Raw genomic sequence first — 21,741 nt, forward strand, 5'->3', positions numbered from 1 at the left:
ATTTGTTTGTTGTCTTTTCAGAATCCACCTGTGCAATCCCACAGTATTGGTCTTTCTCTTTCTGACTTATTTAGCATAATGCCTTTAAGGTCCATCCACGTTGTTACGAAAGTTGAGACTGGTAAGATGACCTGCATTTTTATGGTTGAATCATATATTCATACATATATATGTACATACATATACATCTTCTTTATATATTTATCCATTGATGGACACCTGGGTTGCTCCCATGTCTTGGCTACTATAAATAATGCTGTTATGAACATATGGGTGCACTAGGTGTTTGAGTTCGTATTTTTGTTCTTTTTGATATACTACGTTCAGAAGTGGAATTGCTGGATCAGGCGGTAGTTAAATTTTTGCGGATCCTCCACACTGTTTTCTATAGTGGCTGCACCAATTTACCACCACTCCGTGAGGGCTCCCTTCTCTCCACATCCCCAGCAGCCTGTGTTATCCTTGGTGTTTCGTTATCCCTTCATTTTAAGGAGAGGTAACTCAGGCCCAGAGGAAAGAGGCATCTTTCCGGAGGTTAGGCAGCAAGTGAGAGGCAGTCAGAGCTTCCATCCACGTCACCAGGGATTTCACAGCCCCAAATAGAAAGCACTTCGGGAAAGGGACGGTGGAGAAAGGGGCACTCTGTCCATTGTACTTGGTCACTGGCAGTGACTAAACACACACCCACGCACATTCGGTGGCACTTTGTAAGTTACAAGTGCATTCCCATGTACTTAACTGCGTTTAAACACCCAACACCCTTATTCCCATTTTACTGATTAGCACACTGAGGTGCCATGTGGTTAAATAGTCACCTCCAGCTCATAAGTAAACGAGCTGAAATTTAAATCTGGGCATGTAAACTCCAAATCTGGGCTCTTTCCCCCTTCCATGTACTATCTTTGAGTGGTGATTGGACTTACTTCCTCCTCCTCCCCCTTAACCCTCTACTGTCCTCGTGTCCTGTGTGTCCTGGAGTCCTGGAGCTGGGTCACCACATTTTCCCTTCGAGGGCCAAGCCCGCTGCAGTCCATGAGTGCCCCTGCTCATTGGGTGAGCTTCCAAAGGAAGCTTTTCTCCTCACAGTCCTCTGTGTGTTTGGACAGGGCTTTAACCTTTCCATCCATCTTTCATTTTCTCCTCTGATGCCTCCTTGGTGGGGGAGGAAAGCTTCTCCAGAGCTGTTAGATGATCTGCCCAGTGGTGGAGCCAGAAGTCAGACTGAAGTCTCAGTGTGATGGTCTTGACCATGAAATGGACCAGTGCTTGGGAAGCACAGAGAGTGGCACTAAGACTGGCTTAGTGCTGCCTTGGTGAGAAGCCACGGGCCATCTGCACCGGCAGAGACCCTGCCTGCAGCCTCTCCCTCCGCCCCAGCCCCTGCCCCCCACCTCCATACACACTAGCAGGGGCCTAACTGCTGGGAGCAGATCCAGCCCAGTGACTCCTCCAGACGAAGCCACCACTCACTGCATGCCTTCTACCTGAGGAGCACTGTCCTGTTTGCATTGGTTATCTCCTCTAATCCTGACATCACCTGATGAGATAGAAGTCATTGGGATTCCAGTTCCACATCTCATACTGGTGTGCCTTGTCCTCGCCAGGACCTTTGACTTCTCAGCTCTGCCCGGGCCAGGCGGGGAGCTGTGGATGCAGCACGACCTACTAGTCCTGCACATACCTGCTCCATGGGCCAGCCAGGGCAGCCTCTGGGACTGCAGCGGGATGTGCAGAGGCTGGGCCAGGGGGCAAAGGTCTTCAGATGCCTAGGAAGGGCAGGGAACCGGCTCGCCTGGTGCTGGTGGGGAGAATGGGCATGGTTTTAAATCCAGATTGTGGCTCCAGCAGAGTCGTTCCCCTGACTACAGGCAGCAGTTGAGTTGTTAGTTCTATGCCAGCAAATCTACCTCCTTCAAAAGGCCAGAAAGTGTCTGCTAGAGCCCCCAGCCCATAAAGCCCAAGGCGGGATGCAGCCTGGAGCATCTACTCCCAGCACCTAGTCCAGAAGCACCTGGTCCTGACTCCCACTTGGCATGGCTGACCTTCTCCCATGACCATTCCCCGGCAACCTCGCCCAGCACATTCCAGGAATGACCAAGCACGATGCCATGGAAGGCACAGAGTTAAGCTCCAGGGTCAGCTCCCTGGAGCCAGAACACCCTTCGGTCACAAGGTGGAAGAGTTCCCTCAAAGACACTTCATTAGGAAGGACCAGTTCCCAGGGTCCTGGCCCAGCTGCTGCTCAGAGGACTGTCACCTCTGTCCAGCCCCAAACTAGGGGTTCCTCCCACCCCATCTTCCAGCCCCACCCCAGGAAAGGGTTTCACCTCCCTTGGGGTAACTAGTGCAACTCTCCCACACTGCATGGTGGGCCAGAAGCTTGCAGTCAATTCCGCAGACACTTGTCTGAGCCCATCTTATGTGCCAAGTTCATATGACAGCTACTTTTTGTGGCATCTTCCTCCCACTCCTCAGACTGAGTTTTGCTTCCTGAGAACCCCCCCTGGAACCCACTGGGACACTTTCCACACAGCAGAGCTCGGTGCGCATTTAGCTGGATGGCGGGGCGAAGACCACCCACCTGGGAGCCCCCTCCCTTCTAGGTCCTTGCCACATCGCCTCTCGGCTTTGCTTTGCAGCCTGACCAAGCCCTGCTTGCATTTTCCCAGACTTCTTTTTTTTTTTTTTAAGATATTTATTTATTTATTTTTAGAGAGGGAAAGGGAGGGAGAAAGAGAAAGGAAGAAACATCAGTGTGTGGTTGCCTCTCATGTGGCCCCCACTGGGGATCTGGCCCGCAACCCAGGCATGCGCCTGGACTGGGAGTTGAACCTGGGACCCTTTGGTTCGCAGCCTGCACACAATCCACTGAGCTACACCAGTCAGGGCCCCCTCGGATTTCTGATAGCAGCTACCACCGGCAGAGGGCTCGCCCTGTGTCAGATTCTTTTTTCTAATCCTCACCCGAGGATATGTTTATTGATTTTAGAGAGAGGAAGGGAGAGAGAAACATTGATCAGCTGCCCCCCACCCCATACATGCCCTGACTGGGATTCAAACCCAGAACCTAGGGATGTGCCCTGACTGGGAATCGAGCCCGCAACCTTTTGGTGTATGGGATGATGTTCCAAGCAACTGAGTCGCCCCGCCAAGGCCATATGCCAGATTCGTTACCAAGCTCTTTAAGCGCATCGCCTCACTTAATCCTCGTGAGGACCCTGATGAGGAGAGAGCACTGTTCTTAGCTGTTTCACAGACGAGGAAATGAGGCTCGGTGGTGGTGTCCCGCTGTGAAGTCAGAGGGCAAACCCAGGCGATCTAAGTCCAAAGGCTGTGATCCTCACCCTGGGTCCCACCCGTCCAAACGCACCCAACCCCTTCACCTTTCAAACAGCCCATGGGACACACGCCGGCCCCTCTATTCCAACTCCCCCCACACACACACCAGGTCTACCTAGCAAACAGTGATCTGCATGGCAGGTATTGTAATATAAGATCTCATTTTAGTCTAGCTACTACTATTTTCTTTTTACAGTTAAGAAAACAGAAGCCCAGACTCATAAACAGAGAGCAGGCTGACAGCTGTAGGGGTGCTGGTCAGGGGGTGGAGGGACTGAGCGGAAAAGAAAAAGGACTCATGGACAAGGACAACAGTGTGGTGCCTGCAGGGGGGAGGGGTGGTGGAGGGGGAAGAGGGTATAAAGGGGGTAAATGGTGATGGAAAAAATACAATAAAAATGTTTTAAAAAAAGAACATGAAAGGCTCAGAGAGACTAATGTGCCCAAGGTGACAGAGCTAGTGATCATCAAGTCTATTTCCAGAGCTCGTCCCACTGCCCAGCACGGCCACTCTGCGGCATTGGCACCTGGAGCTACCAGACCACCGGGATCAAGCCTGGGACTCCAGTGACCTCAGAAGGATGGTCACCAGGGAGCCATGTGAATGCTGCCACCGCCCTGTTCTGACCTTTCTCCAGATGAGTGTGGATTCTGGAGGGGCCCAGTCTGGTGAGACAGGAACAAGCATGATCTGCACAGGGCTCTGGACATGGGTGTTGCTTTTATTGAACTAGAACGGGACAGCAGGTCACACACGAGCAGGGGAGGTCTGAGTTTGAGGCTTGTGGAGAGAGGGAGGGCTGGAAGCGTTGGAAGGAAAGGTCACAATTCTGAAAGCTGAGAAAATAAAGAGGCAGAAGAGTGATGTGACGCCTGGCAGGGTTTCCGGAGCTGCCGGGAAGGAAACTGTTCATGCATTAAGCAGGAAAGGCTGGGAATTGACTTGGAGAAGGTGGGGAAGTTGGGGGTGAAGGGGGAACCTTTACTCAAGCAGATGAAAAAGAGATAGACAGTGTTGGGCACGCTCTAGTAAGGAGAGAATTCACCGCCTCGTGGTTAAGGAGAAAAATCACAATTGCCAGCTCTTACAAAGCACAACCTCTGTGTGAGGTACTGTTCTGAGTATTAATGTATTAAGAGAGAACCTTTTAAATTCGAGACCAGACATAGACTAGACAGGCCAGTGAAGACCAAGGTCATGGCTAAAGAGAGGAGTAAAACCATTCCAAAGAATTGGTTGTACATGTGCTGAACTGTTTAAACACGGAGACAATGAGCTTGCAGCTTGACCACCTGTGTGGGGTTTGTACTTGAGGCAGCCGAAGGCCACCTGTGCCTCTTTTCTCAACTCTGCTTAGTGGCAGCACATTGGTAGCTTGAAATGGGCCATGTTGCAGGCACTGACACCGTGGAGCCTGGCAGAAGCTACAGATCAGGACTCTCCTCTCTCCTAAGAGCCACTCTGCCACCACACCACCTGGGACCACGGAGTGTGCAGGGAGCACTGCCCGGTCCAGTTAACAGGCCTATTCGACGAGCACTGATTTGGTACATCAGCCAAGCTGCTGGCTCTAAGGTGGTGCGTAGTGCACTGGGGATAAATCAATGAGCAAAACAGATACAGGCCCTGCCCTCACTGAGTTAACAGTCTGGTAAGGGAAACAGAATTAATGTTCAGAGACTTCTGGCCAAGACGGTGTAGGTAGACACACTGTGCCTCCTCGCACAACCAAAATAAGGACAACAACAATTTAGGAACAAAATAACAATCAGAACTGACAAAAAATTGAACTGTGTGGAAGTCGGACAACCAAGGAGTTAAAATACACTCATTTATCCAGACCAGTAGGCAGGGTAGAGTCGGGCAGCAGAGGGGAGAGGGGTCACGGCACAAAAAGTAATGGCACCTGGTGCACAAGGCAACCCTGGGCACACAAGACAGCAGTGGGCGGACCCTGGGTGTGCAGGTGGCAGCTGGCAGACCCTGGGTGCGGGGTGGAAATGGGCAGACCTAGCAAGGTGGCAATTGTGAAGCAAGGCACTTCATGCAAGGCAGCTGGCTGACCACGCAGAGGTCCCACACTCACACTCGGATAAACCAGGTGAAACTGGGAAGTGAGACAGACCAAGCAACCCAGGATCCCAGCGCTGGGGGGGAAGCCTCAAAACACTGACTGAAAATACCTGTGAGGGTTGAGGCGCAGGGAGAGACTCCCAGCCTCACAGGAGAGTTTGTTGGAGAGACCCACAGGGTCCTAGAATGTACACAAGCCCACCCACATGGGAATCAGCACCAGAAAGGCCCAATTTGCTTGGGGGAAGCAGCAGAGGAGACTGATATCCAACAGAAGGCGGAGCAAATGCCATTGTTCCCTCTCGGACCCCGCTCCCACATACAGCATGACAACCCAGCAACTGGGTTGCCCTGCCCTGGTGAACATCTAAGGCTTTGCCCCTCATATGTAACAGGTGTGACAAGATTAAAAAAATGGCCCAAATGGAAGAACAGATCAAAGCTCCACAGCAAATACAACTAAGCAACAAAGAGATAGCTAACCCATCAGATGCACAGTTCAAAGCACTGGTGATCAGGATGCTTACAGAATTGGTTGAATTTGGTCACAAATTAGATGAAAAAATGAAGGCTACCCTAGGTGAAATGAAGGAAAATGCACTGGGAACCAATAGTGATGGGAAGGAAACTGGGACTCAAATCAATTGAGTGGACCAGAAGGAAGGAAGAAACATCCAATCAGAAAAGAATGAAGAAACAAAAATTCAAAAAAAATGAGGAGAGGTTTAGGAACCTCCAGGACACCTTTAAATGTTCCAACATCCGAATTATAGGGGTACCAGAAGGGGAAGAGGAAGAGCAACAAGCGGAAAACTTATTTGAACAAATAATGAAGGAGAACTTCCCCAATCTGGTAAAGGCAATAGACTTCCAGGAAGTCCAAGAAGCTCAGAGAGTCCCAAAGAAGTTGGACCCAAAAAGGAACACACCGAGGCACATCATAATTATATTAGTCAAGATAAAAATGAAGGAGAGAATCATAGAAGCAGCAAGAGAGAAAGGGACAGTCACCTACAAAAGAGTTCCCATCAGACTGTCAGCTGATTTCTCAAAAGAGACCTTACAGGCAAGAAGGGGCTAGAAAGAAGTATTCCAAGTCGTGAAAGACAAGGACCTACATCCAAGATTGCTCTATCCAACAAAGCTTTCATTTAGAATGGAAGGGCAGATAAAGTGCTTCTCAGATAAGGTCAAGTTGAAGGAGTTCATCATCACCAAGCCCTTATTACATGAAATGTATAAGGGACTTTTCTAAGAAAAAGAAGATAAAAAACACATACAGTAAAATGACAGCAAACACAATTATTAACAACCACACCTAAAACAAAAACAAAAACAAATTAAGCAAACAACTAGAACAAGAACAGAACCACAGAAATAGTGATCACATGGAGGGTTAGCAACAGGGGAATGAATGGGTGGGAGAGAAGGGTAAAGGTAGAGAATAAGTAGCATAGATGGTAGGTAGAAAATAGGGGGAGGGCAAGAATACTATGGGAAATGTAGAAGCTAAAGAACTTAAGACACATGGACATGAACTAAAGGGAGGGAATGTGAGTGGGAGGGGGTTTATAGGGTGGAGGGGAATGAAGGGGGGAAATGGGACAACTGTAATAGCATAATCAGTAAAATATATTAAAAAGGAAATAATGTTCACACAATTTCATTGTGAGTGATGCCACAAGGGAAAAACACAGCCGACTCTCGAACACCTCGAATTTGAAATGCATGGGCCCAGCTATACAAGGAGTTTTTCCCAATAAATACATGGCCCTCCGTATCCATGGCTTTTTTGTCCGTGATTCAACCAACTGTGGGTCACACGCCAACAGCATTTTGCCTCCCCGACCACAGATCAAAAGTACTGTGTTCTCTCTGCAGTTGGTTGAATCTGTGGATGCGAAAGACTGACTATAGTTAAGTTTTAGGGGAGTCACAGTCGGGTTTTTGACTGCCCCGGGGTCAGCACCCCTAACCCCGTGTTGTTTGAGGGTCATCCTATGGGCTGCAGCAGGCTTTCACCCTCTGCACCTGATTCAAAGCTCGGATCTCTAGCATTGTTAATGGAGAAGCAAAGTACATGGCCCCACTGTGTTCTCAGTGCTCAGGCCTCCATGCAGCGTTTCCCATCAGTAACAGGCAACTTCTTCAGGCTGAGCAGGCACTTCCTGGCTTCTCAGAGAGGCTTTCCGCCTTAGGGGTGAGAACCACCGCGAGAGCCTCAGAGCAGTCTCAGCAAAGCCAACCTCCTCCTCCACTTGCACCTGGCCAGGCCAAGCTCTTTGCCTCGCTCCTGCTCCCCAGGACATCACGGTTTCCATGGGAACCAACTCACTTCAAAGGGGAAGGAAGGAGACAGAGGGGAGGAGGGAGAGTGAACGCTGAATTAACCTCAGCCTCTCGGCCCTTCTCTGTAGCTGCTGGAAACCTAACCGGCAGGTTGGGCAGCACCGGCACACCAGCAGGAGGCTACACTATAACTTCTTCAGGGAAAATCCCAGACTGAGGAAGAGAAACCTGAGTGGGTCCAAGGCTGCTGGCCCTGGGGAGGCCCCCTCCTCAGACCCCTTCCCAGTTTTGTTCCTGGGCACAGACACAATTACCCGAGACATGCGCCCAATCACGGGATCTGTTCAGACCAGACTGCAGTTGTTAATCTGCGAGGGAGTCCTGGCTGCCTGGTTGATTAGCCCAGATGATGCTCTGGTGTGATCCAATTAAAGACAGACCGGGCCTCCCCTCTGCCCCTCCACACACGCACTCGCACACGCACTGTGCCCGCATCCGAAGGAACCAGTACATGTCAGTAACACAGCCTCATACACAAGTAAAATCTCAAGGGCCCTGGCAGGTCCCCTCCATCACAGGCACCCTGTACCCCTCCTTTTTGTCACAGTGCCCCTTGCTGCCCTGGGGGGGGGCTGAGGGCCAGTTGGCAGGGAGGGGCGTCCCCTACTCTTTCTTTATCTGCGGTTCTGGGAGGGGCTGCAGTGGGAGCTCCCAAAAGTCAGTGTGGGCACTAATCTGAATAGAAAGGGTGTTGTTACATCTATTGACATGAAATGCCAACTCCCTGAGTGCTTTGGAGCAGCCAGGCTGCCCCAGGCAGGCCAATCTAATTAAAATGACTCGACCCTACAGAGGGCCGGGCTTCCTCCCAGTCATCTCAAAGAGCTACAGAGAGGGCAGCTGGCACTAATGAGAGAGGTGTGGCTGCGGGAGAGGGCCCTGGGGCAGGAGGTGGGCAGGGGCTGCAGAGCAGAGGGGCTGGGCAAACTCCAAGGGCTGTGGGGGTCAGCCTGGTGGGAGAAGGTAAAGCCTGGGTGTGAAGGTGAACAGGAAGAAGTGATGTCCCCATGGACGCCTCCCACAGAGGACCACCTGCCTCCCCTGCAGCTTGGCCTGGGTGGGGAAGGATCCTGGGACACTGGGAAGGGCTATGGAGCCCAAGGAGCAATTGGTGGGAACAAGGGACCTCTATAGTTTGTGTCAGACATGGTGCCAAGCACACACACGGGCTGTGTCTTGAACTGGTTGACGGGTTTCTGCCATGAAACTAAAGCTCAGAGGCTAGCACAGCACTGATCTGGGGGTCTCTCCAGACTCCACTCTGTGCCCAGCTAGGTCCCTGCGCCTAGGGTTGCGGGCGGGTGCCCACAGATTGCCCAGGATCAGGCTTTAGTGTGCATATGAATCATCTGGGATCTTGTTATGGGCAGATCACCAACTCTTAGGCTGGAGTGGGGTCTGAGATTCTGCATTTCTAATCAGCTCCCAGGCGGTGCCAGGCTGCTCACTGTGGGCTGTCCTTTGAGTAGCAGTGATCTAACTGGGGTGTCATGGCTGTACCCCCAAGTCATCAGACAGTTTCCAGAGGCCATGTCCTTTTCCTCTCCTTTCTTGCATCCCCCACAGAAGCACTAGCCCACCATGCAGGTTAACTTGCAGGCGGCCATGAAGCCTCTGCTCCCCACACCCAGCCACTCTGGCTGCGGGCCATGCCTGCAACACATCAGGTTCTCCGCTGCCTGGAAGGCCCTACTCCACCCGCTGCTCCTCCTGGTGAACTCTCCTGCTAGCCTTTAAGACCACACTCTTCCTTAGCCTCTTCTGTGAAGGCTTCCTGCTAGAGCTCTGTCTGGAGAGACAGAGAACCCGTGCTCTTACCTTTTTTAGGGTTTTCCTCTCTCCCCTGCAGTCCAGCAATGGGGCCTCCACATAGAAACAGTGAGAGTTCAACAGAGCGCGAGAAAGGAGGGAGGGATGACAGGCACGCCCAGTTCCCTGATGGGGGGGGAGGGTGCTGGCGTGCCCCCGACCTTCAAGTCTGTCCGACAGGACTATGACCAGACTGTGGTGTTCTTTGGGGCCCAAGACAGAGCACATACACGTGGCCTGCAGGCAGCTAGGCCTGTGCACTGGACGGGCAAGGAGGGGAGGAGGGAAGGGGGAGCCAGCACTATGATTTATTTTTTCCTCCAGGCCCCGCAAGGACCCTTGGGCCAGGATCTGTGGACCAGAGCACGTTGCTCTGAACTCCCAACTGTTGGCATTAGAGGCATTCAGCTCACCTGAGCAACTAAAAATAATGCTGATGATAACGATAATAACAGCGGTAATCATCACCATTACCATTAAGGCACTGTCATTTGAGGGTGGGGGGAGCGAGGAGGAAGGAATCAATCTTCTTCCCATCTGCCCTGGGTGGCCCACCGCGCATGTTGCGCTGTTAGCACCTGCTGCAGCGCGTGCCGGCCGCGGGTGAGCTGAGCGCGCCTGGACGCGTGGACGTCTACGCTTGCACGGCGGACATGAGCAAGGCTCCGGCCTCGGGACCAAGCGTGCCCCAAGCACCTTCTCTTAGTGCCGTGTGCTCCCCACGGACAAGTGGGAGTTCGGTCCCTGCTGGGGCCCTACTCAGGACTGCCCTCAGGTGACTCCAGCTGCTCACCAGCGCAGACATCAACGGGACTTTCCCTGAGCTCCTCGCCCGCTCAGGACCGGCCAGGGCCCAGCCCTGGGGGCATGGGCTGGGGCAGAGCAAGAGGAAATGAGTTCCTGCTCTCAGCAAACCCCCCATTTGGGGAAGGAGCCAGAACCTCCACAGCTGCACGCAGCACCTGTTGCTAAAAACCAGCGATTACCGTGAATCAAAATGTGGTTCAAGGAACAGCTGCAGGAGCGTCCCCAGGAATGCTGTTACAAGTTCATATTCCTCTTCCTAGAGCTTAATCTACGGTTCAGCATTTCAGAGCAGGGAGCCCCAAACACGCATTTTAACAAACTCTGCCAGTGATTTTCAGTCATACTGAGTCCTAGACGGTGCGATAGGTATCCACTGCTCTTGTTGGAGTAAAGGCAACGAAAAGACGAGGATGCAAGGAGGGGAACCCAGGCAGCTGCCATTTGTGAGCTGAGGGTTTCTGGCTCATTAGGGCTCATCTCCCCAGCTGGGATGAAGAAGGGCTCCTCCCAGAAGATGCTACCCAGAAAGTATCGCAGACAATTCCAGAAAGGTAGCATCAACCCACAGTGGCCAGCTGAGGGGTCTCTGGATTGATCTGAGAGGGAGCCCCGAAGGGAGCAGCTGTTGGCCATTGTCTTTGATGAGCCCACCCATTGGCTCACCAGCTCCTCTCACAGCTCTGGTCTGAGGCCGGTTGGGGGCTTCTCAGCACAGCTGACGCTCTCTTACCTGTACACAGCTCGCTTGTCAGCCTCCAGCTGGGCCTGGGGGTCGATGGGGGTGCTGGGCACGGGAGTGCTGGCAGCAGCTGCAGGGGCGGAGATGTGGACAGCCTGGGCCTTGGAGGGTGTCTGAGCAGTTGCCGTCATCTGTAGGGAGAAGAAAGAAAGTGTGGCCAGGACAGCTGCTTCATCGGCTGGAGCTGGGAGCCTGCCCCCCCCCCCGGGGGCGGGGGCGGGGGTGGTGTGCGTGGCTCACAGACCTGTGAGAGGGATCTGTGAGTGTGCATGTGCTGTGGTGGGAAGAAAGCACATCTTTCCTCAAATGAGAACCTTCTAGAGAACAACACAGGGCCTTCCAAGCTGGGGGCGCAGGAGCACACTTTAAAAGAGATGAATCTTCCTGCAACGGGAGGTGGTGACCTCTGTCCAGAAGCAGAAAAAACCAGAGTGATGGTGCTTTAAACCATGCTGATGGGCCATTGGGGACGTATCGGGCAGTGTGAAGTTTGATTCGATGCCTTTGAAGAGGAGGAAAGATTAGCTGAGTCAGTTCTCATCTGGGCACAGAGGTCTATTCCACTCAGTGCTAGCCAGAGGTAGTTGTTTTAATGGTTTTGATGGAAAAGGAATGATTCTCCAAATTTGGTTTACCCAGGCACTTGAAGATAAGTGGATTTTAATGGACAATGGGCAGACTTCTGCTCTTAACCATAACAAATATTGAGAGTGGTTGTTTTCGTCCTGCTACATGTTTTAAAAGGTGCCTCTAGGGCCCTATTTTAAAAAAAATCAGAGCAACTCTTTTAAATATCATATGTTGAATTTTCTTTCTGTACAAGATTTTATTTAAAGAAATGGTTAAGTGGCTTTAAATTTGTTGCTACCAATCAGTACAGAATATAATGCTTTTATACTTCTTGTAGTCGGACGGGTCCCTAAGATGTCACGAACGCCGACACGTCTCAGCTGGGGCCTTCCTCCAGCCTGTCCGTGGCACTGGCATCACCCTTGCTGCACACTCCCCACACTGTGCTGTTAGGCACACAGACTCCTGCCTCCCGAACTGAAGCTCCGTTCACATCCTCGCTCCCAGCGCCCAGCTGGCACAGAGGAGATGCTCAATATTTGTTAGGAAAATACATGAATGAATAAATAAATTAATACACCTTGAAAGAATCAGATATTTTATAGCCAGAAAGTTTATCCTATGATCTCGGTCCCTGCTTTCTGGAAGAAGAACTATTGTACGTCCGTGAACATGGTGCAGTGTGGCTGGTGCCAATATCTCCGAGACAGCGGCTGTCTCACTGTCCTCACTTAGTCTCCGCTCTGATGCCATATCTCCAGAGAAAAAGAGCACCCCTCGGCCCCCTTCCTCATCTTATCTTGCCGCCCTTAGCATGACCAGAGCTACACATCTACTTGCTGAGTTATTTGCTCTCCGACCCCCAGCTAGAATTTAAGCTCATGTAAAAGAGCTTGATTTAACTGCTGTATTCCTGGGGCTCAGAGTGGCCTGGCACTAGTACATGCTCAATAAATATTTGCTGAATCAGTTAACTGAATTAATGAGTGACGGCTAGTGAATGAGACTGAGACTATAAGAGAAATATATCTGCTTTGCTCTGCTACATCCCCATCATTTTTTGTTGGGATGGAATATCCCTGTCACTGTCAGCAGAGCTGGGGGATGTCCCCAGACTCAGTGCACAAGAGCCTGGACACACACCATGGTACCGTGAAGCCAGTGGACAGCAGCTTGAATGCTACTGTCTCCCGGCATTTGCTTTCGACTTTGGGCAAATCCCTTAAGTTTCCCAAGCTCCTGTTTTCTTACCGGTAAGCAAACTGGTGTCCTTTTAGGGTCAGGAGTATTAGAGATGCTATAAGGAAGAACATAGAAACAAATGTTCCAATTGTGAAAACAGAGAAAGAAGGTGGAATCAGAAATACTAAATATTGCTAATGTTGATCTGCACCCGTTTCTTTCATTCACAAGTGGTACTAGGCACCGTGCTGGGCTTGCGAGGCCACGCGCCTGCTCTAAGGGAGCTCAGCCTCTGCAGTTAGCACGCCTGCTGAGCCGGGCAAGTCAGGACGGTGTGGTGGACGTGGATGGGTGGTGCCGGTGACCTCAGCATAGCACCTCCCACAACATCCTTGGGGAAACACGGAGCAATGCGCCTGGCGTGAATGAGTCAACTGCCAGGAAGGAGGGCGAGAGAGCGTGTGCACGGATGGCCACTCGAGGGAGGCTTCTGGGAGAGGGCTCTGCTTCTCGCTTAGCCCTCTTCCCAATGTTTCTATCGGCCACTTAGAGGACATCTGAAGAAATGCCCAACGAATGTGTGGATGATGTGAAACTGAGACCCAAAAGATCCTTACACACGCCGAGGCCACATACTGAGTCTAACAAGATTCATTTTTATCTACTAAGCCAGAACTTATCAGTTCTAACACTTCAAAAAAAATCGATAACGTAAGTGTGGCACAGGGGCAACCCAGTTTAGCGGCAGTGTTTTTGTTGACAGCCCATCCGTTCTGTCCAAAGCGTCACACGTCACACAGAAAAACTGACCGGAACTAAGGCTGACTGAGGCCACATTAACAGAAGCACGGTTCAAACAAAGCTTCTAGTCCTTCTGCCAACACGGGTGTGGGAAGGCACATTCATCGGAGCATCGACCAGGTGAAGGGACTCTGCACCACGTCATATGAGGAATGCTGGAAGGAATCTGAATGTGTGAGAGAGACTTGGGAGAGGGGAGAGATGGAGAGACACAAATCCCCCTTTGAATAGCCGAACGAAGGAGTTGATTCTACCAGTTTCGCTGCACGTGCCTCAGAGGGTCAAACTACCAATAGTGCAGTAAGTCAGTCTGAATTGAGACAGAATTGGGCTCATCCCAAACAAGCTCCCAAGCCTCCGAGCTCCCCAAGGCTGAGACAGGCTATCTCCTGGAGACTGGCTGGGCCCAGCGGGGGCTGAGCGATCAGTTGGGCCCCTGTGCGGGGTATGGAGGCATTCTAGCTGGGTGGCTGGGGGGTAGGTGACGTCTGAAGTCCCTTCCAACACTAGCAGGCTCGGACTCCATGGGAGTGCTTCAGTCACCACTACACTCCCTCCTCCCCCGACCACCGAGGCTTGGGTTAGGTGATGCATCATCGTGTGAGAGTGTGTGTGGGGGGGGACGCCACACGATTCTGAAGTGCTCCCTCAGGGGGAGGAGCGATGACTGTTATTAACACAAGATTCCCAGAATGTGTTTCTTTCCTAAGTGAGGCATAGCTCTGCCTGCACAGCCCGTTTACGGGTGAAATACAAGGCAGGCTGCTGTGCTCCAAGGAGACCCTAGCGCACTCCGCAAATCCTGCACAGGCAGCAAACCGGAGATGGGGTGTGGGCAGAGCACCACACAGATGGGAGGACTGGCCCTTCTCAACGAGGGGAATGAGGCGCAGAGGAGGAGAGCCACAGTGGAACAGTGTCTGGGGAACTTTCTGGAAGATCAGGGAAGCCTCAGAGAGTGGAATGAGCAGGGGATCCAAGCCCTGGGTTTGATGCTCCTTTGTTAATTATTAGCTATGCATTTTAGGGTGAATTCCCTGAACTTTCGGAGGCTTGGTTTCCTTATATGTGAAATGCAGGGGTAACACCTACTCTCTGTGAGGCTACAAGAGTTAATCAAGAGAACAGGACGATGGCTAGTAGGTGGGGTGGGGTGGGGGTGGGGGTGGGTGGCAGCCTGCCCTGGGAGGCCACTGCCGTGAGCTGTGGGGCTGTGTCCAGAGCCTACGCAGGGTCCTAAGGTTCCAACCTCTGACCCTAGGGTCCTTTCTTGGGACAAAGACCCTGGGCCACTGCTCCACATTCTTGCCTCCACAGATGCTACAGGCTCTGGGTTCTGTCTTCCAGCTGGACCCAGGTCTGCCTTTAAGCTGGGAGCCAAAGGGCCCTGACTGACCTTGGTCTGTGACACCTGGAGACGGAAGTCCTGCCCCCCGCCCCCATCCTAAAACAGACCGGGAAGGGTGGGGGGTTGTAAGCTGTGTGTGCAGGGATGCAAAATCTGGAGGGGCGGACAGTGTAGTCTGACCATGGAGATGAGCTGGAGGTACTCTGGGTGGGGGTGACTCGGGGAAGCCAGTGGGTGGCACACCTGCCTGCCCGCCTGCCTCAGCAGCTCTTCCTGCTACCGGAACGGCCCATGGAAGCCTTCTCTTCCATTAGGCGCCACCCCCCCCCACCACCACTGTGGGGCAGAGTGGGCACATCCAGTCTAAGGAGCTGATAGTACGTTTCTGCAGCTTTTGTGTGAGGCAGCAACCCCGTGTGATCTGTGATCACACAGTAGGTTAGTGTGATCCCCGTTCTACATGTGAGGAGCCTGAAGCCCACAGAAGAGAAGAAACTTCTAGACATCACAGACAGTTTTTGCAAATACTGGGGCAAGAGCCAAGGGCATTCTGCCGGAATCACACTGTGAATTACTGTATGCAATTACTTTCCTTTGAAGAAGAGCATGGGAAGATCCCCCACACCCACTCCTGAGTGAAAAGGAGGGCACAGAGGAAGCGCACCAGAGTCAGGATGAAGCTTCGCTTCCCAGCACATGCTCCTGGGTCTCCACCCAGCTCACCGGGTCCCCACCGCAGGCCCTGCTTCTCCCACCCTGTGACAATACTTCCATGTGGAGCCCGGGTAGGAAGGCACGGGTGATTTATTAATTGAAGGTGGCTCGGGGCTACTTCCTTGGGAGGCTATGCTGGGGCAATTGAGGCCTGAGAAGCCGAAGCCTGCAGGGTGCCCAGGTCCAATCGTGGTTGACCGCTGCCTGCTGCCAGCTGCCACTCAGAATTCCTCTCTTCTGCTCATGGGGGGTGAAAGCAGGTGGCTCAGAGTGGGGACGACACCAGGTTTTTCTAGAACCCCATGAGGAAGTTTGCAGAAGACACTGGCGTCAGGTAGAACTGAGTTCCACCTTCGCCATTCACTGCTTGGCGACCCTAGACGTGTCACTGGATCATCTGGGGCTCAGTCTGCTCATTAGTGCAATGTCAGTGGTGTTCCCTACCTCCCACCAGCCTCATGGGCATCGCTGTCTCCTTCAGTGGGTCTGGCTGAGCATCAGGACGGCCAGGACTCCTGCTCTGAGCCTCCGTAAGGTTCGGCTGTGTCTGCTTCCTTGCCTCTGTAAGTCACTAGACAGTGGACCCTGGAGGACAGGGACCTGTCCTTCCTGTTTCCTGTTGCAGCCCTGGTTTCAATCCAGAAGGGTCCAGGTATCTACTGATGCAGAGATGGTGGGTGAGAGTGGGTGGGCCTTTTCATCAAAAGGTGCCTTTTTCGCTTCAGATTTACTTTCTTGACCCCAAATGCCTCAGGCTACAACACAGAAGCCACAGTCCCCAATTTACAGGGTGTGGTGGCACCCAGCCCAGAGCTGGAGGTAATCAGACGCAGCAGGAAGTGCCGGCAGGGGCATCTAAGGGACTGGGCTCTCCGTCTGTGTGATGCGGGCAAGTTGCTCTCCCTTTCTGATCTGGGGCCCTCATCTACAGAGTGGGCACCATAATACGTGTAAGTCCCAGGGCTGTTAGAAGTTAAGAGATGATGCACGCAGAGTGGCTGGCACTGGAAGACACTCAGCTTGTGGGGGTTACATAAACGTAATCCACACAGCCTGCAGCCCATGGCCAGGCCATTTTTGCTTCTGTCACATGGGCCACCCTAAGGACCCTGCCCCTGCTGAAGGAAGCTGCTTGCCTGTATAAGCACCCAAGGAAGTGGGAGAGGGCACCGAGGTGCTGTGGAAGGTGACATTACCCATCACTAGCTATGTCACCTTGGGCAAGAGACAGCTCCTCTGAACTTCAGTTTCCCCTCAGGTAAAAATGGAGCTGCTAATGCCTCTTCCCAGAGCTGCAGGAGACCACGATGAGGGTGCACTGCACACGGTGGGTGTGTCCCCTCTGAATGCAGCCCCACTCTCTCCTTGAGACACCCCAGCACCCACACCCCCATGCCCCTACATACACCCTTCCACCACAGATGGCCCTGGTCTTTGTGACTTTAAACCCACCAGCTTCTCACAGGGTCCTTTCTGCAAACCCTGGACAACCTAGGCCTGCAACTTCTCCGCACGTCCTCCTCCGAGGATGACCTCCCCAGGCAGGGAGAGAGCTGCCCGTGGCCAGGGCCCGCCCCGCCAGGACAGGGAACACAGGGGGCGGCACAGGCCTTGCCTGCCAAGGTGGCGCTGGGCTTGGCCAGGAGCGGGCACTCCCTGAATCCCAGGTCCAGCAGCAGAGCAGGATCTAGTTTCCTCCCTACCAGGAGGGAGTCCAAGGACCTGGGAGAGGTCAGGGCGTGAAGTCATTTGGTAAATAAGAGGTTGGGCCTGAACAGGTGGGAAGCAGCAAGGGACACCGCTGACGTCCTGGGGGGAGGGCACTGCCGCAGGGGGGTCTTGACTAACTAATCTTAATAGAACTTGTAGGCAGTAGTTTACAAAAGGAGGCTCGTGAAACGTCCACTGGCCCTGCCCGCACTGCTAGGGCGTCACTGATGTGTGGCTCATAGGAGGGAGGCTATGTACTTGGGCCTGAGTCTTTCCCATCCCAGCTTTGTGCGCCTCCCGGGGAGCCATCTGCCCCCACCCTGCCATCCATTTCCAGGAACTGCACCCGTGTTTATTATGCTAGTGCCAACCAGTGATTGCTAGGAGGGCCTTTAGGGGCATATCAGAATTGCAATGTGTGAGCACTGCGTGTGCATGCGTGTGTGTGTGTGTGTGTGTGTGTGTAAGAGGAGTATTTACCACTAGAAACGCCCATTTTATATGCCTATTGTGTTTCTAAGAGAAAAGAGAGTCCTTCAAGTTCAACCCGGTCTCGGCCACTGGACACATCTGGAAGATGGAGCAAAGAGTCAACGTCAGGGCCACGGGGGAGAGGAAGCCAAAGCCCTGCTGGGCCGCTTCTCGTGCCCGTGCTCTCAGCAGTCCCGCGAGGGCAGAAGCATTCCCATCTCCTCCGCAAAGAAGCTAAGGCCCCCCCCGTGGACTGCGAGCTCCGTTGGGGCAGGAACAACTGACTTTGTGCCCCCAGGACACTGCGCATGGTCTGCATGCGCCAGGAGGCGCTCCCTGTGTGTGGGGTGGGCAAGTGAAGGAGAGAACCAGCATGGAAATCCCTCGCCTGCTTTTGTACAATTCGTCAGCAGTGGGGCTGGGACACAGCCTGGGATTCCCGGACTTCTACTACTCATATGTGGAGTTGCCCCCTCCTCCTGCTGCAGACCAGGAGCTCCAAGGACAGCAGACACCCTTGGGCCCCTCCTCCCCCGCCCCCACCTGCTGGGCCCTGCAGACCCTGGAGCTCCTGGAAGGTCTGGGGGAGGGAGGCAGGGCTCCTCGGCCCTAGGCTGCTGGATCACCTGTTCTCTGATTTATTTTAAGCTCTGTATACTGGGGCCATTAACTATTTTTGTAGTTGTTTAGGGCACTCGTCCTGCTTGGAGGCAAAAGGCTACGACAATAAAATCTCTCTTCTTTGGGTAAATATCAGAATTTGGGTAACAAGAATACCAAATGGAAAGCCTCGTGAGGTCATCGGAGTGGCAGTTTGCTCACAAGGCTTGGCACCGGCCCAGTCCTCCCCTAAGGGGGAAGGTAAGGGACCCACGGTGGGGCCCGAAGCTGCTAGGCCTTTTACACGTGAGGACCTCAGGGCTTGAGTGAGTTAGAGCTTGGGCATATGTCCAGTTTAACGGCTCTGGTGGCCCGAGCAGCCAGGAAGAGAGGTCACGGTGCATGAAGAGAAGAAAGACCCAGCAGAAAATTAAAAGGAAAGAGAAGAGTCTGTTTGGAGTCTGTTTGGATGAGTCAAAGCAAGGGTAGCAGGTCGCCCACAAGGTCCCTGGGGTGCTGCCCCCAGGGACACAGGGAGCTGTCAATCACAGCCACAGAAAAGGCTGAGGGGGACGTTCAAAGCTGCTGAATTAACTCTACTGCTGCAGAGCGAATGAGTTTCACAGGCAGCTGAGCAGAGGACCCCCGCAAGGCAGGGGTTCCAGCCTTAAAGAGATGAGAGGAATATAAAGTGTGAAAACATCTGAACCGACTTCTGACCTCACAGCTGCACAGCCTGGGGTGGAGGGTCGGGGGTGGGGGCATTCACAGCCAGGGCCCCTGCCGCCCCCTCTGCCTCCAGTTAATGACCCCAGCAAGGGAACCCTGACGGTTGATCAAAGGTCCAGCTGCCCAGGGTGTCTGCTGCCCCGGCCCTGCCCAAGTGGGACTGGAGCAGGACATGGGAGGGACAGAGCGGTCCAGCCTCCCTGCTGAGGCAGCCCAGGGAAGGTCAGATAACACCACCTTGGCCCCAGGTCCCAAGCTCGGTTTCATGGGGTCCTGAACACCACCCCCCCCACTCCGTGGGCTGCAGGAGATTAGAGGGGGATGGAAGGAACCCAGCTTGAGCCGAAGGGTCGCAAGGAAATGCCAGACTTCATTCTGATGCGAACTTCCCGCGCCGCCCCGAACCGAAAGGTCTGACTTTGCCCCTGCCTCCCCCTGGCCAGTGACAAGGCTGCATCCTTGGTGAGCTGCCAAACCTTCTTCCTATTCCGTACCATCCACCAACACATCACACCACATAGGTACCTCACTACCTACACATTAGTTTGTCCCTAAACTGTTAACTGCCTGCCCTCATCAGAGGGGCGGTGCCTAGTGGGCGAGAGGACACCGCAGGATGTCTGCTTCCGAGTCTAACACGCCTGTCTCGACGTGCTGAGGACTAGAGGGCGCGGGGAGACCAGGTGCTGAGTACGTGCACAACTAGAACCAGACACAGTGCTTGTCTTCCTGTAGGCCAAGGGCAAAGATGTTTGTGGCATGGTCTGACTGTGTGTATGTTTGAGAAAGAAGGGGGTGGGGCGCAGGTGGCAGGAGTTTTTTGTGTGCGGATGAGGCGAGGGTGGGGGAGCTCAAGTCCAGAGGTTTCCTGCGATTGCAGTGGAGGCACCCAAAATGACAGCTTTGCTCGGTGGGCGATGCTGGCTGCAGGGCATTACAGGAAATGGGAGGCCCTGGAGGGCATTCGGAGGTGGGGAGAGGGCACATGAATGCAGGGTGCGAGCCCGGGAGTGAGAGGGCTGCTGTGCTAGCACGAGGATTCGGGGAGAGACCAGGGTGGAGCTCGCTGGGAGGGGGAGCAACAGCAGAGACCCTGATAACATTGAGAGGCCCTTTAGAATCACTGGGGCACTGGGCTACGGGAGGGGGGCGTTGTGAGAGGCCAGGAGGCGGGTGGCCAGGCTGGAGCAGAGGCACGGAGATTCACACCACACGGAGGGACCACACTCCTCATTCATGCGGGTCTCCTTGGAGACAGCGTTTTCCTTAAACCATCACTGTAGAACTTTATGGTCCAGGTGACGCACTGCTGCCTCGCAGGGCACACGGAGGGCCGTCTGCACTAAGGTCCAGGCGCAGCCCACGCTGCACCCGAGGTGCTGCAGTCAGAGGTGGCCGGTGCTGCGGCTCCAGCAGAACCTCACAGGAAGCCACCAGGAGGAGGACGCTGGGAACAGGAAGGTCTCCGGTGGCCACCACGTTTGCGCTTTCTAAGCGCACGGTCTGTCTTTAGTGCACAGGAAACGTGGAGCAGCATCCTCACTGGTGATCACTGAGCTCCCCCGAGTCGCACGGACCGAAACGGACACAGGGCCCAGGCACTGAACGACCATGAAGCCCACCGGGTGTGCCCCACGGCAGGGGGCCGGGACCACTGCTGCTCCTCTACTGGAGTGGGAGGAGGGAAAAAACTCCTCATTCTTAATAACTTTTTATTCCCTAAACTTCAAAAATGAAATTGCCAAGTTAAGAATTTGCCTTGAAAAAAAAATTCTAATTTATTATAAAGAAGGTCCGGGGCTTGGGAATTTTTTTAATGCAGATTCCTAATTTTCCAAAGTGAGGTTCTCTTGCGCATTTGAATAGATTATGCTCGGTGCTGCTAGCCCTTAGCACAACGGGAACTTTATTAAAACGACTGCATGGGTCTCGGAGGGAGGGCTCCGCTTCTCGCTTCCTTTTTCATTTTGGGGACTTCATATCAGAGACCGTCCTTTCTGACTGTGGAAGAAATTGGGTTTCTGGGGAGGTGATCAGGAGATGTGCTCAGCTCTGCAGGCCTCGAGGAAACAAGTCGTGCTGAGTCCCCAGGTAATGAGATTAGACCTCAAGGAACGAGGAGGAAGTGAGGGTTCTTCCCACAGGGCCCCAGGCATCTGCCCCACGCTCCCACTGGGCCTGGCTTTCCTGAGGACACTGAGTTTCAGAGAGTGGCTCATCCTCTAGGATAATGAGCACTCGAGGGTCATGGAGCAGGGCTTCCCTGAGAAGCAGGCTCAGCCTCTCGACATCATAACACCAGGAAGGCAGGAGGACCAGAGCAAGTTCCCCAGCAGGGCACTTGCAGGGAAGACAGTCCTCTGAGCAAGCCACTCTCAGAAGCCCCTGGGAGTGGGTAGGAGGGCCCCCCCCGAGAGTGCGGAGGAGGGCCCTCCGAAAGCGGGCTGGCCTCCAAGTCTAGCACTGGCCCGAGAGACGGCCTTTCCAAACAGGGAGCCT

General features: G+C 53.4%; 1 protein-coding gene across 6 annotated transcripts in view; it reads right to left on the reverse strand.

The window, feature by feature from the left end:
* PKNOX2 (PBX/knotted 1 homeobox 2) overlaps nucleotides 1–21,741 on the reverse strand; it is a 296,595-nt gene that overhangs the window by 53,546 nt on the left and 221,308 nt on the right. For all 6 annotated transcript variants that reach the window (XM_053659460.1, XM_037134196.2, XM_037134198.2 and 3 more), the window contains one exon: nucleotides 11,109–11,248. In XM_053659460.1, the coding sequence (XP_053515435.1) occupies nucleotides 11,109–11,248 (140 nt within the window). The remainder of the gene's footprint in view (nucleotides 1–11,108; nucleotides 11,249–21,741) is intronic.

This window comes from Artibeus jamaicensis, unplaced genomic scaffold (assembly GCF_021234435.1).
Source record: "Artibeus jamaicensis isolate MK-2021 breed Jamaican fruit bat unplaced genomic scaffold, CSHL_Jam_final scaffold_660, whole genome shotgun sequence".
Lineage (NCBI taxonomy): Eukaryota > Metazoa > Chordata > Mammalia > Chiroptera > Phyllostomidae > Artibeus > Artibeus jamaicensis.